At 39.6% G+C, this 24222-nt stretch overlaps 1 protein-coding gene across 1 annotated transcript in view; it reads right to left on the bottom strand.

Annotated features, from left to right (window-relative positions):
- Positions 1-355: 355 nt before the first annotated feature.
- Positions 356-24222, bottom strand: part of hhip (hedgehog interacting protein) — a 50950-nt gene continuing 27083 nt past the window's right edge. The window contains exons 11-13 of the mRNA XM_057332653.1: positions 23988-24072; positions 2908-3056; positions 356-2786 (exon numbers count right to left, since the gene is read on the bottom strand). Coding sequence (XP_057188636.1) covers positions 2590-2786; positions 2908-3056; positions 23988-24072 — 431 coding nt within the window. The 3' untranslated portion in view covers positions 356-2589. The remainder of the gene's footprint in view (positions 2787-2907; positions 3057-23987; positions 24073-24222) is intronic.

Genomic DNA, 24222 nt, shown 5'->3' with positions numbered 1-24222 from the left:
ATACAACTATAGGCTATACAAACTATACGCAAAGTCCTGCCATCATATCCGGGAAATAAATCCATAAATTTTGAGTAAAACCACAGGCGTCACTTATCCCGTGCGAATGCGCCACATGAAATACAGATGTGGGTAGGTAATTTCTCAATCACACGAGGTCCCCAGATAATACTAATCCCGTGCGAATAGGGCTTTAGACTCAATCTCTTGATAGAAAATATGGAAAGATTTTACTCTTCCAAATAAAATGTACTACTTTTGGACAAGAAGCATGAATCCCAGGTAGGAGCATCACATACATATCACATGATCAGAGATTACAGAAAGAAGTTAAAGGAGTCTTTCATGTTCTCGTCATGCTATAGACTTTATTAAACATATTGATATTTCTGAGAAGAACCCAAGATAACCCTACTTTTATTTACAATAAATGATCATATTTCTTCACATACAACAGTAAAAACAATGTAGACAATTTAAATAACTTTACGGTGTAACTACTTAAATAATAAAAGAAACAGGGTTATTCTATTCACACGACACCTTCCCAGCAGCTCCAATGCAGGTTTCACATTAAGTGCTAAAATTATCAAGGAGATCTACAGCATGATCCAAGAGTTCTAAAAATGCACTGAATATAAAGTAATAAACACTTATGGTTTGCTGTTGGTATACCTCTCTTTGGGAGAAATGAACAGTTACACTAATAACACTGAATACAATGAACTATTCAAGGCGAGTGTAAACCTAGAAGATCAATTTACTAATTTTAGAAGCACATAAAAAAATGGTGGGGTGAATTAAACATTAGGTGAAATATTGATGACCTGACTGGTTACAAAATAGTCTAAAGCTGATATACAGAATGTACGGTTTCAGTCATTTTTATTCAGCAATTACAAAAACGAAAAACAGCTTATGCTTTTATGAGGCAATATGGTGAAGTATGTATGTAAACAAAATTATAAGCTCACTTTCACAACCGTTTTTCAGGGTTGGTGATGCCATCAAAGTATAATAGTGTCACTGTAATCTATTCATTCATGAGCTGCAGGCTGAATAAAAAAAAGCATTCTAAAATGAGAGCTTTAGCTTTTAGCATTTAAAAAAAAGCATGGAAAGTCTGCAAAGTACTCTTGATGGGAAGAGAATGTTACTTCTTTAAATTGGATTTTTATAGATGTATTTCCTTGTTGGAACTGTCTTAGGATCCATCCCTACATTAAATTATGAATTTACAGGCTGCTATTATTCGCCTCACCCATAAATTATTCCTTCAAAATAAACCTTCCTCTATCAAATAATGGCAAGTCTAACTACCCATTTAACTACATTACTATATGAAATGTACACCAGTCAACAGCCTTGTTCCCTTTTTTAAATGACAAAAACGGATAACGGTTTTGTGTTTATAAAAAGCAGAAACTGCAGGTGAAGCTTGCCCACTGTGACTGACAAAACAGTATTGAAAGTAAATGTAGTAATGTTATTTGTTTAAATCTTCTTACAAGGATCTTTCATATAAAAAAGGGTTCCTGTGCATGACATCACACAAAAACTAGATACATGAACATATTACAATATGATAAGATATACAATTTGCAATGAAAGCAGCGTGCATGGTCATGGACAAACATAGGAAAATAGTATTCTGTAGCTTTAACCAAAGCAGGATCCTGTTTATGGTTATCCTGCAAACCATCTCCAACTTTTTATGTGTATTCATTTAAATTAATTGTTTTAAATGCAAAGTGACTGTAAGAACATTCTTAAGATTTAGATTTCACTTCACTCAATGGGACAGAGGTTTGACTTTGCAGGATCTATTCTGATCATTTTATAGATCAATGACATTTAAGCAGATCTGTTTAATGAAACTGCATGTATGGTAAACTGGCATCAAGTCCCATCCAATGATTGTCCAGTTATACACAGACAATAGTTTCTGGCGTGTCGTATTGTCGGCATCTACTGGTGTTACCTCCCTCATTCTTTAAGCACCTGTGAATCCCAAAGCAATGATTATTTTCTATGGTACAGTTCAGTTTCTTATACTTTCCATTTGACTTCCTTAAATTCGCTGTTTGTTATACTTCTGTCCCAAAAATCCCAGTTGGTGTTCCGAGTCCTGTAGTACAGGTGCCCATGTTGGGGCTGGGCCAAGCATTCACGTTGGTCTCATATGGGGTGTCCAGTGCCTTATGAGTCCATTATTGTTGCAGGGATGATTGACTTTAAAGTGGACCAAGACTTGGTCAGCCAACAGGACGACTTCTATAATACCCTTGAGTCCGGCGTGGTACCTCCAACATGTGACCCCTTGGTGAGCTACACGTGGTGTGGTCCTATTGACCACCCTGTTATTGTTTGACGTGTATTTGTACATGGGGGGGTGGGGGGCGGGGGGGAGTGCAGATGGCATAGGGGAGCTTGAAAATCAGAAGCCTGTGGCTCATGAAAAAGAACAGTGCTGGGAGAGGAGGATCAGGTGGAGATTAGGGATGGTGTCTTGAAGGCGAACTCTGAAAGGCCTCCTTAACGTTCAGTCTGCCAACTGCAGAAGAGCGCTTTATCACCCTGACCTGCTCTTTATACAATATAACTGGTGAGGTCCAACAGGTAGGAGGTCATGTCAATGATGTGCTCCAGTATGCTGTCTTTCTCACCGTCCCCTCGCATGCCACGCTCCCCTATCTCACACTGGGCCCCCGAGAAGCCTTCTTTGCAGAGGCACTTGTTGGGTTCCACGCAGACCCCGCCATTGCGACAAGCTGGTTCACACTTGGCTGTAAGGAACATGAGAAAACAGAATTAAGTTGGAGATTTGTGCACCAGTACAGTTAGGTGGAGAAGGCGACAGAAATTTTAAGGAACAAAGGGCAAAAGATCTTGTGTGGTCCCCCATACCTCGTAAGCAGAAAGGGTCATCCCAGCCAGGGCTGCAGCAGCACTTGCCAGTTGGTGTACAGTGTCCATTCTTGCATTCTCGGGAACAAGCGGTGCTAAGCATCTCTGGATCCTCTACTGGCCGTCTGCACTCTTTAGGAACCTGTGGCCTGCACAAGTCACATAACATTCATGGTCAACTGAGAAGAACTTAGCCACTTCAGGCAAACTGATAGTAAAAACAAAGTGTTCTCTGCCCTTAGATGAAGATGCGCCAAAAACACAACCCGATCAAGAGTAAATTAAACTGTATTTAAATGTTTAGAACCCCGCAAAGCAAAAAATCAAGTATGGGACTTGTGTACCTGTTTGCCTTTCAACTCACCAAACATATAAACACGTATTAATCAGAGAAATACTTAGTTTTTGACAAGATACATAAACATACATATGGAAAACTGATGTTTAGAAACAAATGAACCATCCTGTGATGGGATGATGTCATGCTGTTTTAACATTGCAATGTCTGGAAACAATAACGCTTTTGTGTTCAATGGATTTCGAATGCACAACCTCAGTGTCACACAAAGTGGCTTGTGATGAACCTGTCTGAAGTTCAGCTCTCCAAACATTCTTATACTTTACTTAGCTAAACATACTGCTTAATGAGCCAAGCAAATCTCTTCAAGGCTATCTATTAGTGACCAGCAGGGCTGTTGACATACCCAACAGGCAGACACACACACACTCACATACACACTGTAATTGGACTCTAGTGAAGCAGTAACTGTAAACAGGCAGACGGGAAACAGGCTGGAGAGCTCTTAGTGAGTTCACATCCTGTGTTTCTCACTAGAGTTGGTATATGGGAAAGTTGAGGTTGAGAGTGATGTTGTAATAGGAGGCTTAATGATGAGGGTTGTAGACAGCATCAGGGAAGAAGCGCACAAATGAGATGACAATAAACACAAAAACAAATGAGATCTCTTTAGTGTCTGCTACACAGTGATGCAATTACTTAAATACTTTGCTAAAGTCTACAGTTTCTGTGAGAATGTCTTTAAGCTTGAATTGCCAACATCTAGATCATCTGCAAGAGTCTGAGCTCTGAACAGATCTCATTTAAATACTCATCAAATTAATAGCACAAGTTATGCTTGCAACATATAACAAGAAATATGACAATAGATGTAGCAAAAAGATACATTTTTAACTTTACTTTAAAATTGTATTTTATAAGTTTGTGCAGTTCTAATGTGGATAGGTAAACTTCTCCAGAGTTTAGGTGTGGCTACCGCAAAAGCACAGTCAACCTGACTTCTTCCCGGATGGTGTTCACACAGCAGATCTGGGCTGCATTTCCTGAAACCTTCTTAACGCACGTCGTTCTTAAATTATACCTTAAGCTGTACCTTATCGTTAAAAGTGTTAATAGAAGTTAATAGAAGTGTTTCCCGAAACCTTCTTAGTTAAGTATACCTTCTGTAAGTCACACTTTCGTAAGGTTGGTCTGGACCGCTCTTAGCTATACTTTATCGCCTTTGATGGTTCATACCACTATGCAAAAAGTTTTTCTACATCGCAGTTTAATTTCACATATAAAATTTTATATAATAATTTAATATAAAATTCTATTTAGTATTAAATTTACATTTTTACTTTAACTTAGTTTTAATTTTACAAATAAAATACTCGGGTTTAATACACTCAGTGTAGGCTATTGAAGTGTTTTCATGAATAAAATCGTCATACACTGATGGTTGTTAGCATTTTTAATTACAGCCTATTATCCCAAGGCACATCAGCTGGCAAACCATTTGACAGGAAAGGCACAGTCTATATAAAGGGAATCAATGTTATAGGGAGTTTGGTCAAACTATGGCAGCGATGTCATGGCTCTGCTTCATTTAGTCATGTTTTTCTTGGTCCTGTAGCAGAGTCATGACAGGGTCTTTGGTTATGTGTGGAGAGAAACATATTATTGTCCTTTTGACAATAATATGCGTTCTCTCCAGTGTCTCGTCATTGGCCCCGCTCCTCTCGTTTCCTTGTGATCTTTCCCTGAGTGTTTCATTACCCACACCTGCCCCGTGTCGTTATCCCTCGTTTGTCTTTCCTTTAAATGCCCTCTTGTTTCATTGTCCTGGGCTCGTGTATTGCGTGTATTACGTTCGGTCTGTGGTCTGCATGTTTACAGTCAGTGGTCAGATGTCTTCCGTGTGCCTGTGTCTCTTGTTGCTGTTTCCCCTTGTCACAGTAAGTGTTTAGTTTAGTCTTTGTCAAGTGTTGTTTAGTTTAGTGCTTAGTTAGTTTACGTCCCTCTTTACTTTTTATTATCTTGTTCTTGTTTACACCCCCTCGTGGGTTTTTGTTTTGTGTTTCTTGTCAAAATAAAGTTTGTCTTGTTAACCCCGTCATTGCCGCTGCCTGCGCTTGGGTTCTTTCTACGCACCATTTCTTGACAGAATACACAAGCCACTACGAACCCAGTAGGCAGCATGGGCACGAGACGGTCCCACCAGGCTCGCCTCCTCTGCGGCATTCGTCAGGGGAACGATGACATCGAGGACTATCTGTATAGGTTCCTGGATGCCGCAGAGGAGGATGTCTTCGGGGAGGAGGAGGTGGCAGTGCTTTTTAATGCCGGTCTCAGGGACCCCCTGTCGCGGGCGAAGATGCGGTCGTTGAGACCACTGGACTTCGATGTCGTGTGGCGGTACGTCATGAACCGACCGGAGTCCAGGGTCTCAACACGACACTACCACCCATCTCCGCTGGCCACCATACAGGAGGGTCAGACCCTGCAGATCGGGGTTTTAGGCATCGCCACACCGCTGTTCTCAACCCCTGCAGCCTCGCCACCAGTAAGCCTAGGTGGCAAGCGGGGGAGACATGAGTCCTGGGGAACCACCTCCGAGGAGTCCCAGCCGGAGCCAGCCGTTCCGTATACCTCCTTCCATCACCCGACCACCAGCCGGGTGGCTAGGCGGAAGAAGAAGAGGCAACGGCGGGCAGCGTGGACTCCTACCCGGCCGGTGCAGCCGGCATCCAGTCCGGTGCAGCCGGCGTCCAGCCCGGTGTCCAGTCTTGTGTCCAGTCCGGTGCAGCCGTTGTCCAGTGCCGGTGCAGCAGCCGGTGTCCAGTCCGGTAATCCAGTCGGCCCCAGCCGGTGATCCAGCCAGCGTCCAGTCCGGTGCAGCAGCAGGCGTCCAGTCCGGTGCAGCTGGCGTCCCGGCCAGCGTCCCAGCCGGTGATCCAGCCGGCGTCCAGTCCGGTGCAGCCGACGTCCAGTCCTGTGTCCAGTCCGGTGCAGCCGGAATCCAGTCCGGTCCAGCCGGCGTCCAGTCCGGTGGTCCAGCCGGCGTCAAGCCCTGCCCAGCCGGCGTCAAGCCCTGCCCAGCCGGCCTTCCAGCCGGCATCAAGCCCTGTCCAGCCGGTCTTCCAGCCGGCCTTCCAGCCGGTCCCCAGTCCGGCAGCCAAACCGGCCCCTGGGAAACTCCCAGGGTCAAAGACTGTCCCCCTCAGGACTTGTCCTAAGTCCCCCAGGACTCCGCGCCCTCGAGTGCAGCCGGGGACTGGGACTATTCCCTCCAACCAGTTTGGACTGCCCCCTATGAACTCTTGCTTTGCCCCACCCCCCCTCCCATGTTTGTTATTTTTGTTATCCCACCCCAATCCTGTAGTCTTGTTGTCCTGTCTGCCCCTTGTCATGTTCACCATGTTTGTCTGGTTTTTGTCACTGTCTCAGTCTGTCTTGTCTCGTCCGTCTACCCCTTGGTGAGCACCTGGAGGTGCTCATTAAAGGGGGGGCTTCTGTCATGGCTCTGCTTCATTTAGTCATGTTTTTCTTGGTCCTGTAGCAGAGTCATGACAAAGCCTTTGGTTATGTGTGGAGAGAAGCATATTATTGTCTGTCACAACATAATATGCGTTCTCTCCGGTGTCTCGTCTTCTAGCCCCGCCCTCTCGTTACCTCGTTAGCTTCTCCTTAGTGTTTGATCCCTGTCACCTGCCCGTCACCCTCCCTGTGTTATCATCCCTCGTTTGCTTTCCCCTTTATAAACCCTGTGTATTCCTAGTCCTGTGTCGGTTCATTGTTTCCTGTTTCCTGTATGCTGCTTGTTCGTGTAGTTCTCGTTTTCATGCCCTACCTTGCCTGTTTTGTAAGTTTGGTTTTGTTTATGATTTGTAGTTCTCGTTTTGCCCCTTGTGGGAAGTTTTTTGTTTATCGTTTGAAATCTCTCTTTGTTATAGTGTTTTGTCTCCCCATTGTGGGTTTTTGTTTTGTTATCTGTAGATAAACCCTTTTTTGTTAAAACCTCACCACGGCTGCCTGCAATTGGGTTCTTCCAGCGTAATTCATGACAAGCGAGACATCGAATAGTTGTCTTAAATCAAAGACGGCGCCGTCCGCGGAGCCAGTTAGTGTATTTGCACTATTTCATTAGTGAACACTTTAGTCCCCTGGCTACCATGTCAGAAGAGACATGGTAGCCAGGTGTCCGGCGAGTGATTGGCATTCTGGATGGGACACAAATCCCTATACACAAATGAGTGATTTACGCCAATAATGTGAATCAACACAGATCGTGGAGAACATTAACACGATGGCAAACTATGAGAATATAAATGACCCTTTCAAAAACAAGCAAAGCCAAACAGCCAGTTAATGTAGCTGTTTAACGCAGAAAACGTATGGCCGTGAGGGTGTGGGATCGGACACTTGCAAAATTACACGGACGCACCTTTTTTATACTATTTCAGTGAGCCCTGATAAATGCAATTTCTACTATTTCTAACGCGTTTCTTTATAATAAACATTTTGTGCACTAAGACCACTCCTAAGTTTTTTTACACATGGTTTTGCTGAAGATGTTAAAACACCAGAAATCAACTGAGCAATGTTTGGAATATCAGGGGAGCCGAACACAATGATCTCAGTTTTACTCTCATTTAAATACAAAAAAATCAAGCTTTAACATCCAGAAGACAGGCAGAAATGGAGTCTAGACCATTTTTGTGCTTCAGAGGCAAATAAAGTTGGGTGTCGTCCGCATAACAATGGTAGAACAAGCCACTGAACAAGTACTGTAGGTCAACAATTGACTAATTTGTGTTGATACATTTTCATTTCTGCTTATGTCTTAGAAGTGGCATAGAGTTGGGAAAGCTACTCTGAAACTGTAGTCTGAGAAGCTACAAGCTACTCATTAAGATAATTTTACACTGCAAATAATGACTTTCTTACTTAGTCTTTTTTTCTTGTTTTCCAGTAAATATGAAATTTCAGTGAATTTGCGCTTAAAACAAGCAAAAAAAAATCTGCCAATGGGGTAAAAAAAATAATCTTGAATTGAGTGACTAAGAAAAAGGTCAACCTTAATTCAAGATTATTTTTCTTACCCCATTGGCAGATTTTTTTGCTCGTTTTAAGCACAAATTCACTGAAATTTCATATTTTTTTGACTAAAAACGAGACTTATTTTCTTAGGTCAGTTTGCTCATCAAAAAAATACATCTTGATTCAAGAATATTTAGACATTCTTACTGGAAAACAAGAAAAAAAAGACTAAGAAAGTAATTTTTGCAATGTAGCTTTTATAAATTGATTAAAGATAGTTACACTCTTAAATTACACTGCTTCATAATCCCATAGAAGAACCTTTTTTGTCTAAATGGTTCTATAAAGAACATTTACCATCTGAAGAACATTTCGGTTTCATATAAGGTTCTTTGTGGTGAAAAAAGTTTCTTCAGATTTTAAAAAGGTAAGAAAAAGATAAAGCGTTTGGTTCCAAAATGAGATAAAAATTTCATAAATCATGTTTTTTATTGTGCATTCCAATTAATATCAATCAAACTGCAGTTGGTGTGTTTTGATTTAAGCAATAATAACTTAAAAATACAGCTAACTAACACAATAAAAACATGATAAATTAATAAAAACATGATTTTAATTAATTTTTTAACACAGAGTTATCTCATTTTGGAACCAAACTCTTCAGATGCAACCTTACTAAATCATTCTTTGTGGAATTAAAAAAACATTCTATGGCATCACTGTGAAGAACCTTTTAGAACAATGTAATACAATACTATTATGATTTCAATGAGTATGGTTTTATTTTGTAAACTACCCAAAGATACACACAATTAAGATATACAGTACATTATTTTCGTATATAGAATTTAATACAGTAAATGGAGTGTACTTTACTATAACAAAGTATACTATTCGTGTATAGAATTCATGACACGGAAGTTCAAAAAACACTTTAGTATCTAGAAATTTTACTGTAGTTTACAAGAGTATATACTATAATATACTATACAGGGCTGTACGTTATCTTTTTTGGCACATAGCACCGGTGCTACAGAGGCTTACAGTTTGGTAGCACAGGCCAAATAGTTGTAGCACAAGTATAAAAAGTGCAGTTCATTACATAAATAGGCAGGTAAATGACAAAGGACATTAATGTTACAAACAGATGGATAATTTAGGGCCATATCATTTTTAGTTTTTCCCAAATTCGTTTTTTCCTTTTTAATTGTTCCGAGTTCTGTATTTTCAATGTTTTGCTATAACGTTACAATGGTAAATACATTTGTCCATTAAAAAAAACTATAGTATACTATAGTATTTATAAATTAATAATTATAGTGAAATTCTTGGGTACTACAGTAATATTTTCTATAGTAAGGTTAAAAAGTATACTCTAGTGTTTACTACTTTTTACTCTTTACTACTAGTTTATAAACTTACTACAAGTAAATATTTTTTTCATCTGGTTCAAATTAAGCGACTTTTATTATGGCCGGTAGTCGCAAAGACGCTTGAGGTTCAGTGTGTTTGACGGTGCCTTCACTGTTCACTCAAACAGTGAAACGCTTGTAAAATAAACTCAGAACTCGAGTTCATGTACTCGTATAGTGAGATACAGACAAATCCACGAGTGTCACGCTTGAAACATGTTAAAGTGTGCAGCTCATTCACTCGTACACACGTAGAACAAGCAGAGGACATATTTAAATAGTAGAATTTCGCTTACATGATTCCTTCCATGTTTCCCCACATCGCGCAGATCAGGGCTCTAGATAAATGGACGGTCTGTCTAATGCACCTGCCAAACTGTATCGCAAGCCTGCTACACTTAAATTTATTAGCACAGACCGATTTTTTCATAGCACGTGCATATGTCACACTGTAAAGCCCTGCTAAAGTATTTTTTTTTATTCTTAAATATATAACTCAAACTGATGCGTGATGTTTGACATAACAACAGAGAGCGATAATGAACAATATTAGTTTAAATCTTTAAGAACTGAAGAAGACAACGTGCTGCTTCAATGCATTTCAGGTTCATCAAAACAGTTCGCTTTTCCACAACACTGTTCATGGGCTATTTGTTTGATCAAGTTGATGTTGATGTGAAATTTAAAGGGCATGCATTTTGCAAAATTCACTTTTATAATGTGTTAAAACATTAATACGTGTCCACAATGTCTGTAAACAAGCAGTCTAAACAGTTAAAAATGTGCTCACTCCTTTTTTAATAATTTGCGTAATTCAACAACCCTGCTGGTAAAAGCAAAGATTTGAATTCTGCCGTTAAAGTCGTCACTCAACGGCAAAGCCCACCCAGCAGTGGTGACGATCTGCCCTATTTGCTTAGACACAGTCCCATGTGGGAAGTTCAAAAGGTGCCAATGTGCCATCGTTAGAACGCCACTGGAGCTACACAATGTCTGCGCCACGGAGGCACTTCTGTATTAGGATGTACCGACCAGCATAACTGTCTCCATAGACTCCCGCAAGCTGAGTTATAGACAACAGCATGATTAAATTTCATTTATGAAGGCAATGTCTCGCTGAGAATCGGTAAAGTATTTCACGTTTCCGCCAATCATTTCACGCCGGACTGCTTCACGAATAAGGGCCAGTACAACGCTGGGCTTTCAACGAAGTTGCTACTGAAACCGGGAGCAATACCAACACTTCGTGCCCAGTCCTCATATCCAGCAGAAGCAGTAACATTAAGTATCACACCTCATATCGTTGCTGATTAGCCTTTCAAAATTGCCACTCTTAATGTGCTTGTTATCGCGCTATATTGGTAATGTTGCTAACAATAGAAGTACAGCATCTAACTGTTTTTATTGACGCTGCTCTCACATGCTGTCGGGCTTATCGTAAACAATACGTAAAGTGTGACAGTACATGATAGAACAACGTTGAAAGCATAGTATAACTGTAGTAATGCTAAACTATACCTGCTCGACCTCCATGCAGCATTTATTCTCTGGCTCTGTAGTCATTTTACTGCAATTCCCACACGAGCACCTGCACAGCGATTTATACATTATCATGACGTACCATGCTAATGCTTATCGATCTACTGCAAAATTACAACTAACCATTCGGAAACGTCCTGTTCAATTCTTAAGGTTGTCACTTCTTGTGTCTCTCCATCAGTGTCAGACTCCGGTTCGTACATATAGGGCAGAACACCACTAACAATTACTGACATTTTGATGTTTTGTTTTGGCCGGTACGCATCAGAGCGAGTTCCTGAAACTCTGCCCTCCTCTGGAGAGGGGGCTGGGACGAAAAGCTCATTAACATTTAAAGAGATACAAGCAAAATCGGTGCGTTTTTACACACACTCAGAAACGGGCAACTTCAACATACTATAATAAATGATCTGCTGGGTATTTTGAGCTAAAACTTCACATACACACTCTGGGGACAGCAGAGACTTATTTCACATCTAGTAAAACCATTCGAACAACCTCTCCTTTAACAAAGAACGGTTAACGCTATGGTTCTCAACCGCTAAAATAAGTCTGTGGTAGCGTTAAAAGTAAAGCCTGGCTCAGACTACAGGAGTTTTAAAATCCTGACAGATTTCAAATTCTGGCTGCAGCACACACATAAGGAGAATCTTAACAGATTCTCTTATTTAAAATCTTAAACCTGGCTCAGACTACAGGAGTTTTAAAATCCGGAAAGATTAAAAATTCTGGTTGCAGCACACACATAAGGAGAATCTTGACAGATTCTCTTATTTAAAATCTTAAACAAGCTCACACTCATCAGTGTACAACTAAATTACACATATTTTACATATCCATAGGATATGCAGTTTTGTAAAAGGAGCTAATAGTAACCGTTTTAATGGGTTTACTATTTTTAGATGTTGACATCACATCTACATTTGAATCTCTTTTTCAAGCACTACAAAAATAGGTTTGCCCTTTGTAAACTTGCATTTATGAATGTGAAATGTCCAGATAAGAAAACGTTGGGGCGTAAAGTTGTGTTTATAAATAAGCCTAAAGGTAGCAAGTGCAAAAATAAAAATTTAGAAAGTTTGATTGGAAGTTTTTTTATTTCATAATTGCACATCAAAAGACATTCTAAGACACCCAAACTACAGGATAATATTAAGATTATCATACCAGAGGACGCCTCTCACGTCATCTCACCGGGAAACAGAAGTAAACAAAGGGACATCGCAAAGTTAATTTCACGTGATCTCACCTGGCAACGGTTGTGTAACGTCTTTGTCGCTCTCTGAATGATTCTCTGTCTGTCTGTCCAAAGCCGCGGGAACGTATTTTGAGCAGGGGGTGCTATAATGCTTTTTGCTAGGGCTGAAGTTATGACTGTGCTTTGGGCGAGCCGCTTAAGTTTAATGTTAATAAATAACGGAAGAAAAAAAATAGTTGCTGCCGAGAATAAAGATGAATGCCAATGTGATTATAAGATACAGCATAAAAACAAACACATAAACGCATGTTATCTGTATGCCTATAGCCAAATAACAATCTGTTGAACGAAACTACAAGCTGCGCGTTAGCAGTTAACTTACCCGGTACATTTAAAACCGACGCGACTTCTCCCCAGCTCTTTTCCTTATCTGTGCGGTTGTGGTATGTTTTGGAGGATACATTATATAGACAATCATGCTGTTGCCACAAGTTGTTCTTCCATCTCCGCTGTCCAACGTACCCTTGCAGGAGCTTTCGCGGTCGACATTTTTAAAGGTCTGTCAGTCACCTTGCAGATGTGCCTCTCATTGGCTGTTGCGAAAGTACCAACGTCATCACCCCGATTTAAAATCCTAAATATCAAACATGTTTGATATGATCGGGGCGGCCCCGATCTCTCTCGGAGCAGATCGGGAGGTGTAAGATTCGATCTGTGAACGCCTCACATTACGTGATAATCTGGGCCGAACCTCGGACCCGATCGAGGTTCTGGACCCGATTTTTTCAAAGATTCTCGGGAGGGGAAATCGGGGTAAATTCTGGCCGAGAATCCTGTAATCTGAGCCAGGCTTAAGGTGTTATTTTTTCAAATAGAACTTCCTCCGATCACATTTGTAGTGGATAGAGGGCAAAACAACTGAGCGCCTGTGAGAGTGGAACTTGTAGTTGTAGAGGTCGGCCACACATGTGTATCAGTAAATTTGAAGTCAAAATTTGAAGTTGCAAACTTGTAGATTTTTTTTCCTCTCCCGCAAACACAACACAACAGTTATGCCTTCTTGAATCCTTCAGTGCAAGTGCACAAATCCAGTTCTACAAATCACAAACTAAGATACTTGTGCACTCACATCTTTTGCTACGATTGCTGCAGTAAATATGGTGCAAAACACATTCACACACCTGCACTAAAAGCAAGCATTCACAGACGAGTTTATGTGAATTCGGTCCGTGTACTTACCGGCCAACGGATTTTCCTTTTGAAATTATAAAACCAAAATCGGGAATCAAGCTTTTTTCTTTTTTGCGTTGATTATAGAAAACGGGAAACGAAAAAAGTCCAATTTTTTCAAATGTGTTTATAAATGGTAATCGGGAATTAAAATACACGTGTGAAAATGGTCCGTGTACTTGGCGGCCAACGGATTTTCCTTTTGAAATTAGAACATCAAAATCGGGAATCCAGCTGTTTTCCGGTTTTTGCGTTGATTATGAAAACGAAAAAATGACCCGTTGTCTGATTTTTTTTCAAATGTGTTTATAAGTGGAAATCGGGAATTAAAATACACGTGTGAAACACGCGTTTCCTCTTCCTCTCCGCTGCGGTATCGTGGTGAAACGGATCGCAGGAAGATCCATGATCCATACAGATCGTGCTCTCCGGTGCGGAACGCATGTGACCCGCGGATTAAGTGACAGTTTACTCATCATTGAGTAAAAGAGTAAAACGCGTTCTCGCTCGCTCTCCAGATTCAGCTCCAGCGCGCTCTCGCTCTCTCTCTCTCCAGTATCTGGACGAGTACAATATTAAAGCGGTTCCAGATAAACAATGACGCTCAAAACTTCTCCGTCACACAGCTAACATTACACAACAACATATCTTGGTATGTTAGTATGTTACTCACATACTGATCCGAATCAAAGCATCCTCCTCGGGGGTGATTTTTAGACGATCTTTCTCTCCAGCGTCTCTCTGCTGGAAAGTATCTCCATAGATATCTGTGAGTATATCTGCCAAAAGCCTCAGTACCGCGGGGTCCTAACGTGTCTCTGCTGGAAAGTCTTTATAATATTAACACAGGTCCTAGCTCCTGCCTGACTTTTATCCTTCTTTTTAAACTTGAAATCCACAAACCTTTTATTTTATGTAATACATAAGTCATAGCTCTTTCTACAGTCTTTCTAATGCCCGCAAAATCTCTTCCCTGCGTCAACATGAGAACGACATCTTTTTGTACTGTGGTGGCCACCGTCGTGTTTGGACTGAGCGATTCGTGGCAAATCTATAATACAACGCTAGTGGCCGCTGTTAATTAAGAACTGCACCTTTAAGTAAATTGATCAGGAGTGAATTGAAGCCACCATTAAAATGCTATCAGTCATAGAAAAGCTTCTAGTCTGTTTTTTCTCACTTGCAAGACTACAATAAAAGTTTACTTCTATGTTAATGAGATTTTGGAAGACTGGTTTTCACACTGAAATAATATTAAATTGTACTGCAGGTTATTTTTGTGGTATATGCTTTAGTTTTTTAAAGTGATTGTGTTGTGGTGGTACATTTTTACAAGTATTACCATACTTTAGTTACAATATATACAATAACATATGCAACATGCAGATGCACTACAGCTCCCCCTAGTGTCTTCAATAGAGATGTGCATGTGCGATGATCTGAAACAATCGCGATGAGGTCAAACAATCGTGATGAGACGATTATTTAATAATCGTGACAGCCCTAATCGTCATAGAATACACTGGTTTATTTTAAATAAGTATGCTGGTCAGCTACATTGACAATCCCTTACGAAAATTAAACTACAGTTAAACAAACAAAAAACACATTTTTCTTAGTTAAAACAAGAAAATATGGTTACTGCACAGTAAAATCGCCAGTGTTAAAAAGGTCAAATTAACACTTACAGTGTATATACAGTATAATCCACATTCTCAAAGTGAGAGTGTGTGAACTTGTATCAGAGACTCGCAGCAGCAGATTCAAGCAGTTGTTGTTATGTTCTTGTGTTTGTGTTAGAAAGATGTCCACGAATAAAACCTTTAATTTGTGAAAAAATATTTTACAAGCATTCAACTCTCACTACATGAATTCACACAAACTCGTCTGTGAACGCTTGCTTTTAGTGCAGGTGTGTGAATGTGTTTTGCACCATATTTACTGCAGCAATCTTAGCAAAAGATGTGAGTGCACGAGTATCTTAGTTTGTGATTTGTAGAACTGGATTTGTACACTTGCACTGAAGGATTCAAGAAGGCGTAACTGTTGTGTTGTGTTGTGTTGCGGGAGAGGAAAAAAAATCTACAAGTTTGCAACTTCAAATTTACTGATACACATGTGTGGCCGACCTCTACAACTACAAGTTCCACTCTCACAGGCGCTCAGTTGTTTTGCACCAAAAATACCTTCATAGATACGTTCGTAGGAAAATCAGTTCATGAACTGAGCAGATCTGTTCATGATTATTTTGCAAATTCATTTGGGTTCATTAGTGGCACAGAATTAATCTGGGTCAGTTTGAGCTGACAAGCATGTTCTGACATTTATTGCAGCCATTTATTTAGAAGCCCTGTATGACGATCAACTTCAACCTACTTTGCCCCAGAAACAAACATCATCATTAGGGTACTCAAGCAATATCTGGGTGTCGTTTGTGGATGCCAGGGGTAGCAACAGGGAGTATATATATGAGTGTCTATGTGAAAGAGTGGGATGTTGGACCTCTGAGTTGCCCTGACAGCTTCAGTGACTGATGGCTGGGGTAGGGTGGTAACAAGGGAATTCTGGCAGGATGCACTGGGGGGTCCAGTGGGGGAGCGGTTCCCATGCTCCCCTCTACTGCTTTCAGCACCCATATCAGGTCTCCCCTTTCTCTCGTCCATACTTTGTTTTTTTGTGTTGTTGTGACAGGCTGTTACGTTGTTAAAAAAAGAGAGCGACAGAAAAGATGAGAGAGAGAGAGAAAGAGAGATGGATAGTGCAAAAGAAATAAAGAGAGGGAGGGAAAAAGACGCTCCCTTGAGGATTGGTCTAACACTGTTAATGACGCCGGGGTCAGCGGCGCTACTAAACAGTTTGCATTACTTGCAGGGTGGCCGTGAAAACAACACCTGCTGCCGTGGCACTTGACAAAGACAGCTGGGTCAACAGGCACTGTGGGAATGCATCGACTCTGTGAGGCAACTTGCATAAAACACAGACTGATAAATTAAAAGGACACCGAGGCTTAGTTAAAGAATAACCGTTCTGAAGCTTGCCAATTTCTGGGAGGTTAACCACTGCTGAAACACTTTTTATGTTAAAGAAGGTTAGACATTTGTCTCAGTATTCAGCATTATCTAGTTAACTAGATTGAAACAGATTTGATCATTTACACTGAGGAATGAAAGAGATCGGTAAAAGTCCATTTCATTGGTTTGGATCACACGTACATCACAATAGAAACAATTATGATATGGTAAAAATGTGTTATTTGGACTTAAGTATTATAATTAATCGCTGAAAGCATTGGACAAAATGTTTTTATTTAATAAACATCTGTCAATGACAGATTTGTGAATAAGTGTTCTAGTTTTGTTCGTGCATGCAGATTCTGTTTAATCTCACTTAAAGGTGCTGTGTAATATTTAGGAGGATCTATTGACAGAAATGCAGTATAATATACATAACTATGTCTTCAGAGGTGTATAAAGACCTTACATAATGAAGCATTATGTTTTAATGATCTTAGAATGAGCTATTTCTATTAGGGCTGAAACGATTCCTCGAGTAAATACAAAAAATAATCGAGGCAATTTTTGTTGCCTCGAAGCCTCGTTTAATCCATTTAACTACAGTACACACGGAGCACTGCGTTTCCCCACGGACCCTTATTACTAACACACAGCCCGCTAAACTCTATTCATGTTACAGGGCTATCAAGTCTCACGCACTTTAGTCTGTTCACATGCTCACACGTGTTTCTCATGCTGATAAATAACTGATAGCTTATTGAAATGGTGAACTGCTATTTTACTTAGTTTTAGTCTATTTTGCGAGTGAAACTTGTTTTGCGGCTGCATTGAGTCCATAAAACTAGATGCAGAACAGCCAGTTGACAGGTGTAAATAACATGATTCGGCATCCACTAGTCTGCATGTCTGAGTGAATGAACTGCACATTTTAACGTGCTACACGTGTGATGCTCGTGAATTTGTCTGCGTCTGTGCTTTATGAGGACATGAACACATGAACTTCATCTCCATAGAGTTTATTTCAGAACATTTTACTGAGTGAAGCTAACACACTAAAAAATAAGCGTCTTCCAACGACCTGCCAAAATAAAAGTCCGCTTAACTCTGTATTTTTATGTGGACAAATATATTAATGAGGGTTTGGATGCCCTGTGGGCTTGTTTAGCTGAAGTTAAAACCTGGATGTCCCTAAACCATCTACACCTTAATGAAGGTAAAACTGAAATTATTGTTTTCAATTCATCAGATATCGCTGGCTCCCCTGGCTTAAACCTTGGTAATCTGTCCTCAAATGTGAAACCAGTAGTGAAGAACTTGGGGGTCTATTTCGATAGTGCTCTCAAATTTAAAAATCAGATTAGTACTGTAATTAAAACCAGATTTTCCATCTGAGAATCTTATAGGAAAGAAATGGTTTCACTTTCGCTAAGGATTTGGAAAGGGTAATTCATGCATTTATTTCAACAAGGCTTGATTACTGTAACTCCCTCTACATTGGCATTAACCAAGCTTCTTTAAATCGTCTTCAAATGGTTCAAAATGCTGCCGCGAGGCTCCTTACTGGGGTACGTAAGCGAGAACATATTACCCCGGTATTAATTTCTTTGCATTGGCTCCCAATTCGTTGCAGAATTGATTTTAAAGTTCTGCTGTTGGTTTTTAAAGCTTTGCATGGATTAGCTCCTGTGTATCTTTCCGATTTATTATCTGGTCACAATCCTGAGAGGTCTCTTAGGTCTGCAAACCAGAGACTTTTGAACATTCCCCGTGCTAAACGGAAATTGAGAGGCGATCGAGCATTTGCTGTTGCAGCTCCAAAACTCTGGAACAGTCTACCGGTCACTGTCAGAACCTCCTCCACAGTAAAGGAGTTCACAAATAAACTCAAAACTTACCTTTTTACTTTGGCTTTTAACTGTATTTAAATTGTTTAACCAGGGTCTGATGTGTGTTGTGATGTGAGCTGGGATCTATGTTATGTTGTATCTACTCTTTTTTTATTATTATTATTTTCTTTTCTGATGGTCAAGCACTTTGGTCAACAATTGTTGTTTTTATTGGTGCTATATAAAAAAAGATGAGTTGAGATTACTATTTAATAGTAAAAAAATCAAATAAAACTAATTTAGATAAACTAAATGCTTCATGCATAAGCTGAAGTTAGTTGTTTACCCATTCTTTCTAGTTTTATTAATGTTTCATATTTATACATTTGTATTAGGCCTATATTGCATTTTGAATGTAATATGGCAATGGAATGTACTAAATGGGTTTAGTTTTCACAGATATTAATGTATGCAATTTTAACAATAAATATGTACATTTTTCTAAAAAGGAAACAAATTAGTTGTTCATTTTAAGAGACCCGTCTTATTTTCTCTTGTATATTTAGTATTGCTCTTTAATAAAGTAAAAGTACTTATTATCCGAATACTCGATTAATCGATGGAAAATCAATAGAATACTTGATTACTAAAATAATCGATAGCTGCAGCCCTAATTTCTATCCACATACACTGCGGATCCTCTTACACAAACTGTTGTTTCTACAGTAGCCCTATAAACAGACAAACTGCTCTACAGAGTGCGTTTCGTAAATATGTTATCTCATTCAGAGGACCTCTTAGTCCTCTGTCAGCCACCGTAGTGCTTTGAAAAGGAGGGGGGAGGAATGAGCCGTTGGTTGCAATTCGTAACCTCACCACTAGATGCCGCTAAAATCTCCACATTGCTCCTTTAAGTATAGGCAATGAGTTATGAATAACTGAGAAAGCTTCTCATAGAGACAGTTATAGTAATCTCTTTTCGCTTAACTCATTGATAGTAAAAAACATCAAAGTTATCCAATGAAAGAGAGAGCTCTGAGAACGCTGAAGGAAAAGTGGTATTGTAACAAGCATGGCAAAAAAAAAGAAACTTCATCGAGGCACTCTGTGGGACTCCTCTGTTTTTGTCATCTCTCGCTTTTGTTAGCACCTCTTTGTGGTTACATTGTATCAAAAAATTTACTGTGTATTGTAGCTGTAGGCCATTCAGTACGAGCCCTAAGGGTCTTTGTCAAGGGGAGGAACACAGTTGTGAGTGGGAGAGATTTAAGACAGACCGTGAAATAAAGGAGCTTTTGGGTGAAAAATAGGGACTGCAACTAAGAAGTGTGAGCACTTTATAAAAATCATGTACTCAAAGGAACTTTCTATGTTTAACAGTTGCTTTTCACAGTGGAGCTCTCAGTTATGTTTCATGTAAGTATTATAAGATGTTTCTTCTAAAACTAGTAACTAGCGAAATAGCAAAAGACAGCATGAGACCATTTTTGTATAAAGTATAACGCTTCTATATATTTATATACGGTCTTTCGGCTTCCATATATTTGTGTTTGTTGTAATGGCGCTGTTTGAACAGTCTTCCAAGAAGATGGATATGGATATCAATATAAAGGAAATGAAAACCTCTATTACATAACCTTATCTGTCTCATGGGATGAACTTCAAGCGAAAAAGTCAGATAAATTACTAAAACGCTGTTGTATAAGAGTAGACAATTCTTTTTACTACTAAAACAAGGATACGAGAGATAGACATGTGGTCTGTTCATTGGGTTGTAAATGTTAACTGTGGTGGTAAATCTTTAAATAGTTGCTTAAAATAGTAATGGAAGCATAATGTTACGTGCATAATGTAAAAAACACGAAGGGATTAATGTGATGCAATGTTATTATGTGCTCGTGCTCTAGTTGCCTGCCTCCAGCAGCTCATGTTTTTCCAGAAATTTCTCTTTTATAAATGTGCTCAAACTAAATACTCTTCGAAGATATGATGTATGCAATACTACTGTTTAGGTACTCAAGATTAATATGAGATTGGCAGAAATTGCGTGTGACATCATCTTTAAAGGAAGGTCAAAAATTAAAATTGAAAAATCATTTTCTCAACCTCATGTCATTCCACACCTGTATTTATTTTTTCTTCTGGATAACACAAAAGATACTTTGGAGAACAGTGGTAACCAAACAACACTGGCTCCCATTGACTTTCATTGTATGGACACAAAACCATTTTCTCAAAATATCTTTTGCGTTTTGCAGGTTTTGAATGATGAGGCTGAATAAACTGGATGTACTGTACATCTGTCATAACAGGCTTGTTTTCATTTGCATTAAAGTGAGATTTTTAAAGTTCAGTTAGTATTTACACTGGCCCAATTTAAAAAATGGAAAAAGACAAAGACAAAATGTCAGATTGTGATCTGGCTGCAATTCACTTAACGGCCACTGGTGTAACTAACAACAAGAGTTTCTGAATTCTACATATAGGCCCTTTATCTTCTCATTGATTGTCACTAGCCAATAAACAATGCAACAGTCTCTCCCTTATGCACATATACACATTTCAGTGCGTGGTGGCTTATTTATTATGTTTGCGAGATGTGTTTATAGAAAGCAACACAGCAACAATCTCAAACATCTGCCTTGACATGATACAATATGCTTCAGCCCACAGTTCTATGACCTAAAAACGCAATGGGGCAGATCAAAATCAAAACATAGTGTGGGTATTCGTAAGTCCTCGACTCCAGCCAGAACACAAGAGCCATTACAAACGCTAAGAGACTTAGAGGTGCAGGAAAGTTGTAAATGTAAGTCCGTGAAATGTAAATGCTGGACCACCCTACTAGACAGTGCTAGTCAACTCCGAATTGTCATATCACCTCCTTTATTTGGTAATTACATCACAAAATCTGACAGGATGTGTAAAACAGTGAACCCAACACCGCAGGCCTGACAGACTAAACAACTCCAATCAATGGTGGAAAGAATTGTTCTTTGGAAAAAATGCGGCAAAGCCAGAAAACATAAATATAGAGAGTTTGAGGGGCCTTGTTTAGGAGACTCATGGAAACATCTGCAGTAATTAATAGCATTAGACTTGGGTGGCACTGTCGTCACCTGGGTATACAGTGCCTTGCAAACTATTCAGACCAATTCTAAACCAATTCTCGTTCAATGCTGTTATAAATACAATTTTGCTTCAGGGCATTGCACGACATGGACCTTTTGGGTTTGCGAGCCACTCCACTCTTACTACAGTACTTCACTCGAATGTTTTGCAGACTGATCTACGTCAATTGTGTTTTATTGTAACAAGATGTCCAGTCTCTGCCGTTAGTACACGACCTCCCAGCATGATGCTTCACCAGCATACTTCCCTGCAGGTATGGTGTACTTCGAGATGTGGGCAGTGTTAGATGTGCACCACACGTGTTGCTTTGAATCTTGGTCTTATCTGACCACAACTGTTTTCCAACATTGCAACAGGGCCACTACTATGCTTTTACAAGCCAAATTTCAGACATGCGGTCTTCTGGTCCCCTATAAGTGTCCATGTTACAAAGATCTCTTATCTTACAAATGACTGGTTCTCAGATCCTCTGCATCTCCTGTGCAGATTTAAGTTAATCCTTCTTGTTTGTGTGGAGTTTTGAGAGGTAGTGTATGGGTGGCTTTCACTGCTAGATAAGTGAACGGTGACCATTTGACACTTCACCCAAAAATGAAAATTCTGTCATTCATTTTGTTCCAAACCTGTATACATTTCTTAGTTTTATTTAACACAAAAGATGATATTTTGAAGAATGTAGAAAACCAAACCGTTCTGGGGCACCATTGACTTCCATAGTAGTAGTTTTCCTACTATGGTAGTCAATAGTGCCCTAGGGTTGTTTGGTTACAAACATTCTTCTAAATATCTATTGTTGTGTTCAACAGAACAACGAAATGAATACAGGTTTGGAACAGCTTGAGGGGGGAGTAGATGATGACAGAATTTTCATTTTTGGGTGAACTATCCCTTTAAATTCTGTTTTGTAGAAAACAAAACTGCTCTTTCACAGGACAATGGCAGATTTGAATGAAAATGGGTTTGCAATCTGCAAGCCGTAACATTTGCCTCTATATCACCATCTCTGTTTGAAACATAAATATGCAGGTTACTTTACATATTTATTTATCATGTGTCATGATGTTGACGTTTCATTTCCTGCTAATGTCGACCCGCCAGATTATAAATCATTATTATGAGTTTACCATTGTGAATCAGGGTATTGTAAGAAGAGAGATTTTTTTAATGTACTGATTACAATAACTGATTTTTAACCAAAAAAAAAGTTATGGATTGTGGCTTTAAGAATATGAATAGCTGTTTTCATTGTACTTCACCGAATATGACTGCAATATTTTTCCTGAATTTTTTTTATAAAATAGTTGACTACTGATGTAACATTACAATGAGATTATACTGATGTTTCGAATCACTTCACCTGATAATTGAGGCTAATTTATACAGTTCCCTTTGTTTAGAAGTTCCAATAAAAGGATTTGGAATGGTGAAGAAAGAACAAAAACAAGTTTCATGAGCGATTGGTTTGAATTAGGGACTTGACAGATCTGCCTGCCTGTGCCTATTGTAATGTCTTTTTTCCTGTCCGATCTAATAAAATTGCAAACACTTTTTGGCACTTGTTAGGCAGAAATTCATATGCTCTTTTCTAATAGATGACATGTCTTTCATATGTTCTTGGCTTGGTGAAAATGGCATATTTTTATCGTAAAATGGGATTTAGTGGAATAAAACACACGGGTTAAATTACGCCATACAGGCTCGCAAGCATCCATAAATGATTAAATCCTTTAACCTCAGTCCTCATTCATGTGTTGAATTTCTCACCGTAAACTCCACAAACACATGCACTCGTATGTCAACTGGATCATTTCTGTTCTGCAAAGTCGCCAACATATGAATGCACTAAAGGTTTTCAAGGAAAACATTTCCTCTGTTGAAGACAGGTGTGCGAGTCCTGTCAAAGCACAGAAAACACGCAACCGACCACACAGAATCCGGATCCTAGTTAACCGGTGCTGTCCGAGCCACCTTGACTGTGTTGGTGTTAGAAACATGTTACACTAACATTTGGGAATGGTATGCTTGCTCTCCAATTATGGTGGTTTGTGTTGGCTAAGAGCTGCAGTTGTGTGATGACTTGTTTAAGCCAGCAAAAGTCCTTGTGCATGCATGTGCGAGAAAAAGACAAAGTTGTGTTCCAGCTCTGATTCTCTGAGAACCATCTTCTGTGTCTTGGTACGAACCGACTACAGATGTTTAAGCCATAGCACGTTAGGCGATCACTGGGGGGTTTGTAAAGTGGAATAAAAATGGAACTAATTACACGAGTTTCAATGTTAGCATTGTTTAGCTGTAACGTCATATATTTCACATGAGAAGAGCCATCAAGACTGAACTACAGAGGGACAAGAAGATTGTTGCATGAATTGTATACAATATGTTAATTTGTATATATGGAGCTCAATGTACCTCTTGGGGTCCACCAACTTGTAGAGCTTTCCACTGTGTGATTGCATCGCCATGCTTTTGCTTGAAGCAAGTATGTAGACTTCACCTGCACAGAAAAAAAAGTTCCTTGAGGGATTGCATTTATCTTCTCTCACCTTCCTTCTTGCTGCACTTGACACTGGTGCATGCAAGGGTTTCATGAGGGGGTCATTAAAACCTCATGCAAGTAATTTAATGAGGAGCTGTACGGTGTTGC

This window comes from Triplophysa rosa, linkage group LG4, assembly GCF_024868665.1.
Source record: "Triplophysa rosa linkage group LG4, Trosa_1v2, whole genome shotgun sequence".
NCBI classification, from domain to species: domain Eukaryota; kingdom Metazoa; phylum Chordata; class Actinopteri; order Cypriniformes; family Nemacheilidae; genus Triplophysa; species Triplophysa rosa.
Note: the sequence above shows the minus strand (reverse complement) of the source record. Positions and strands in the feature narration are given on the sequence as shown.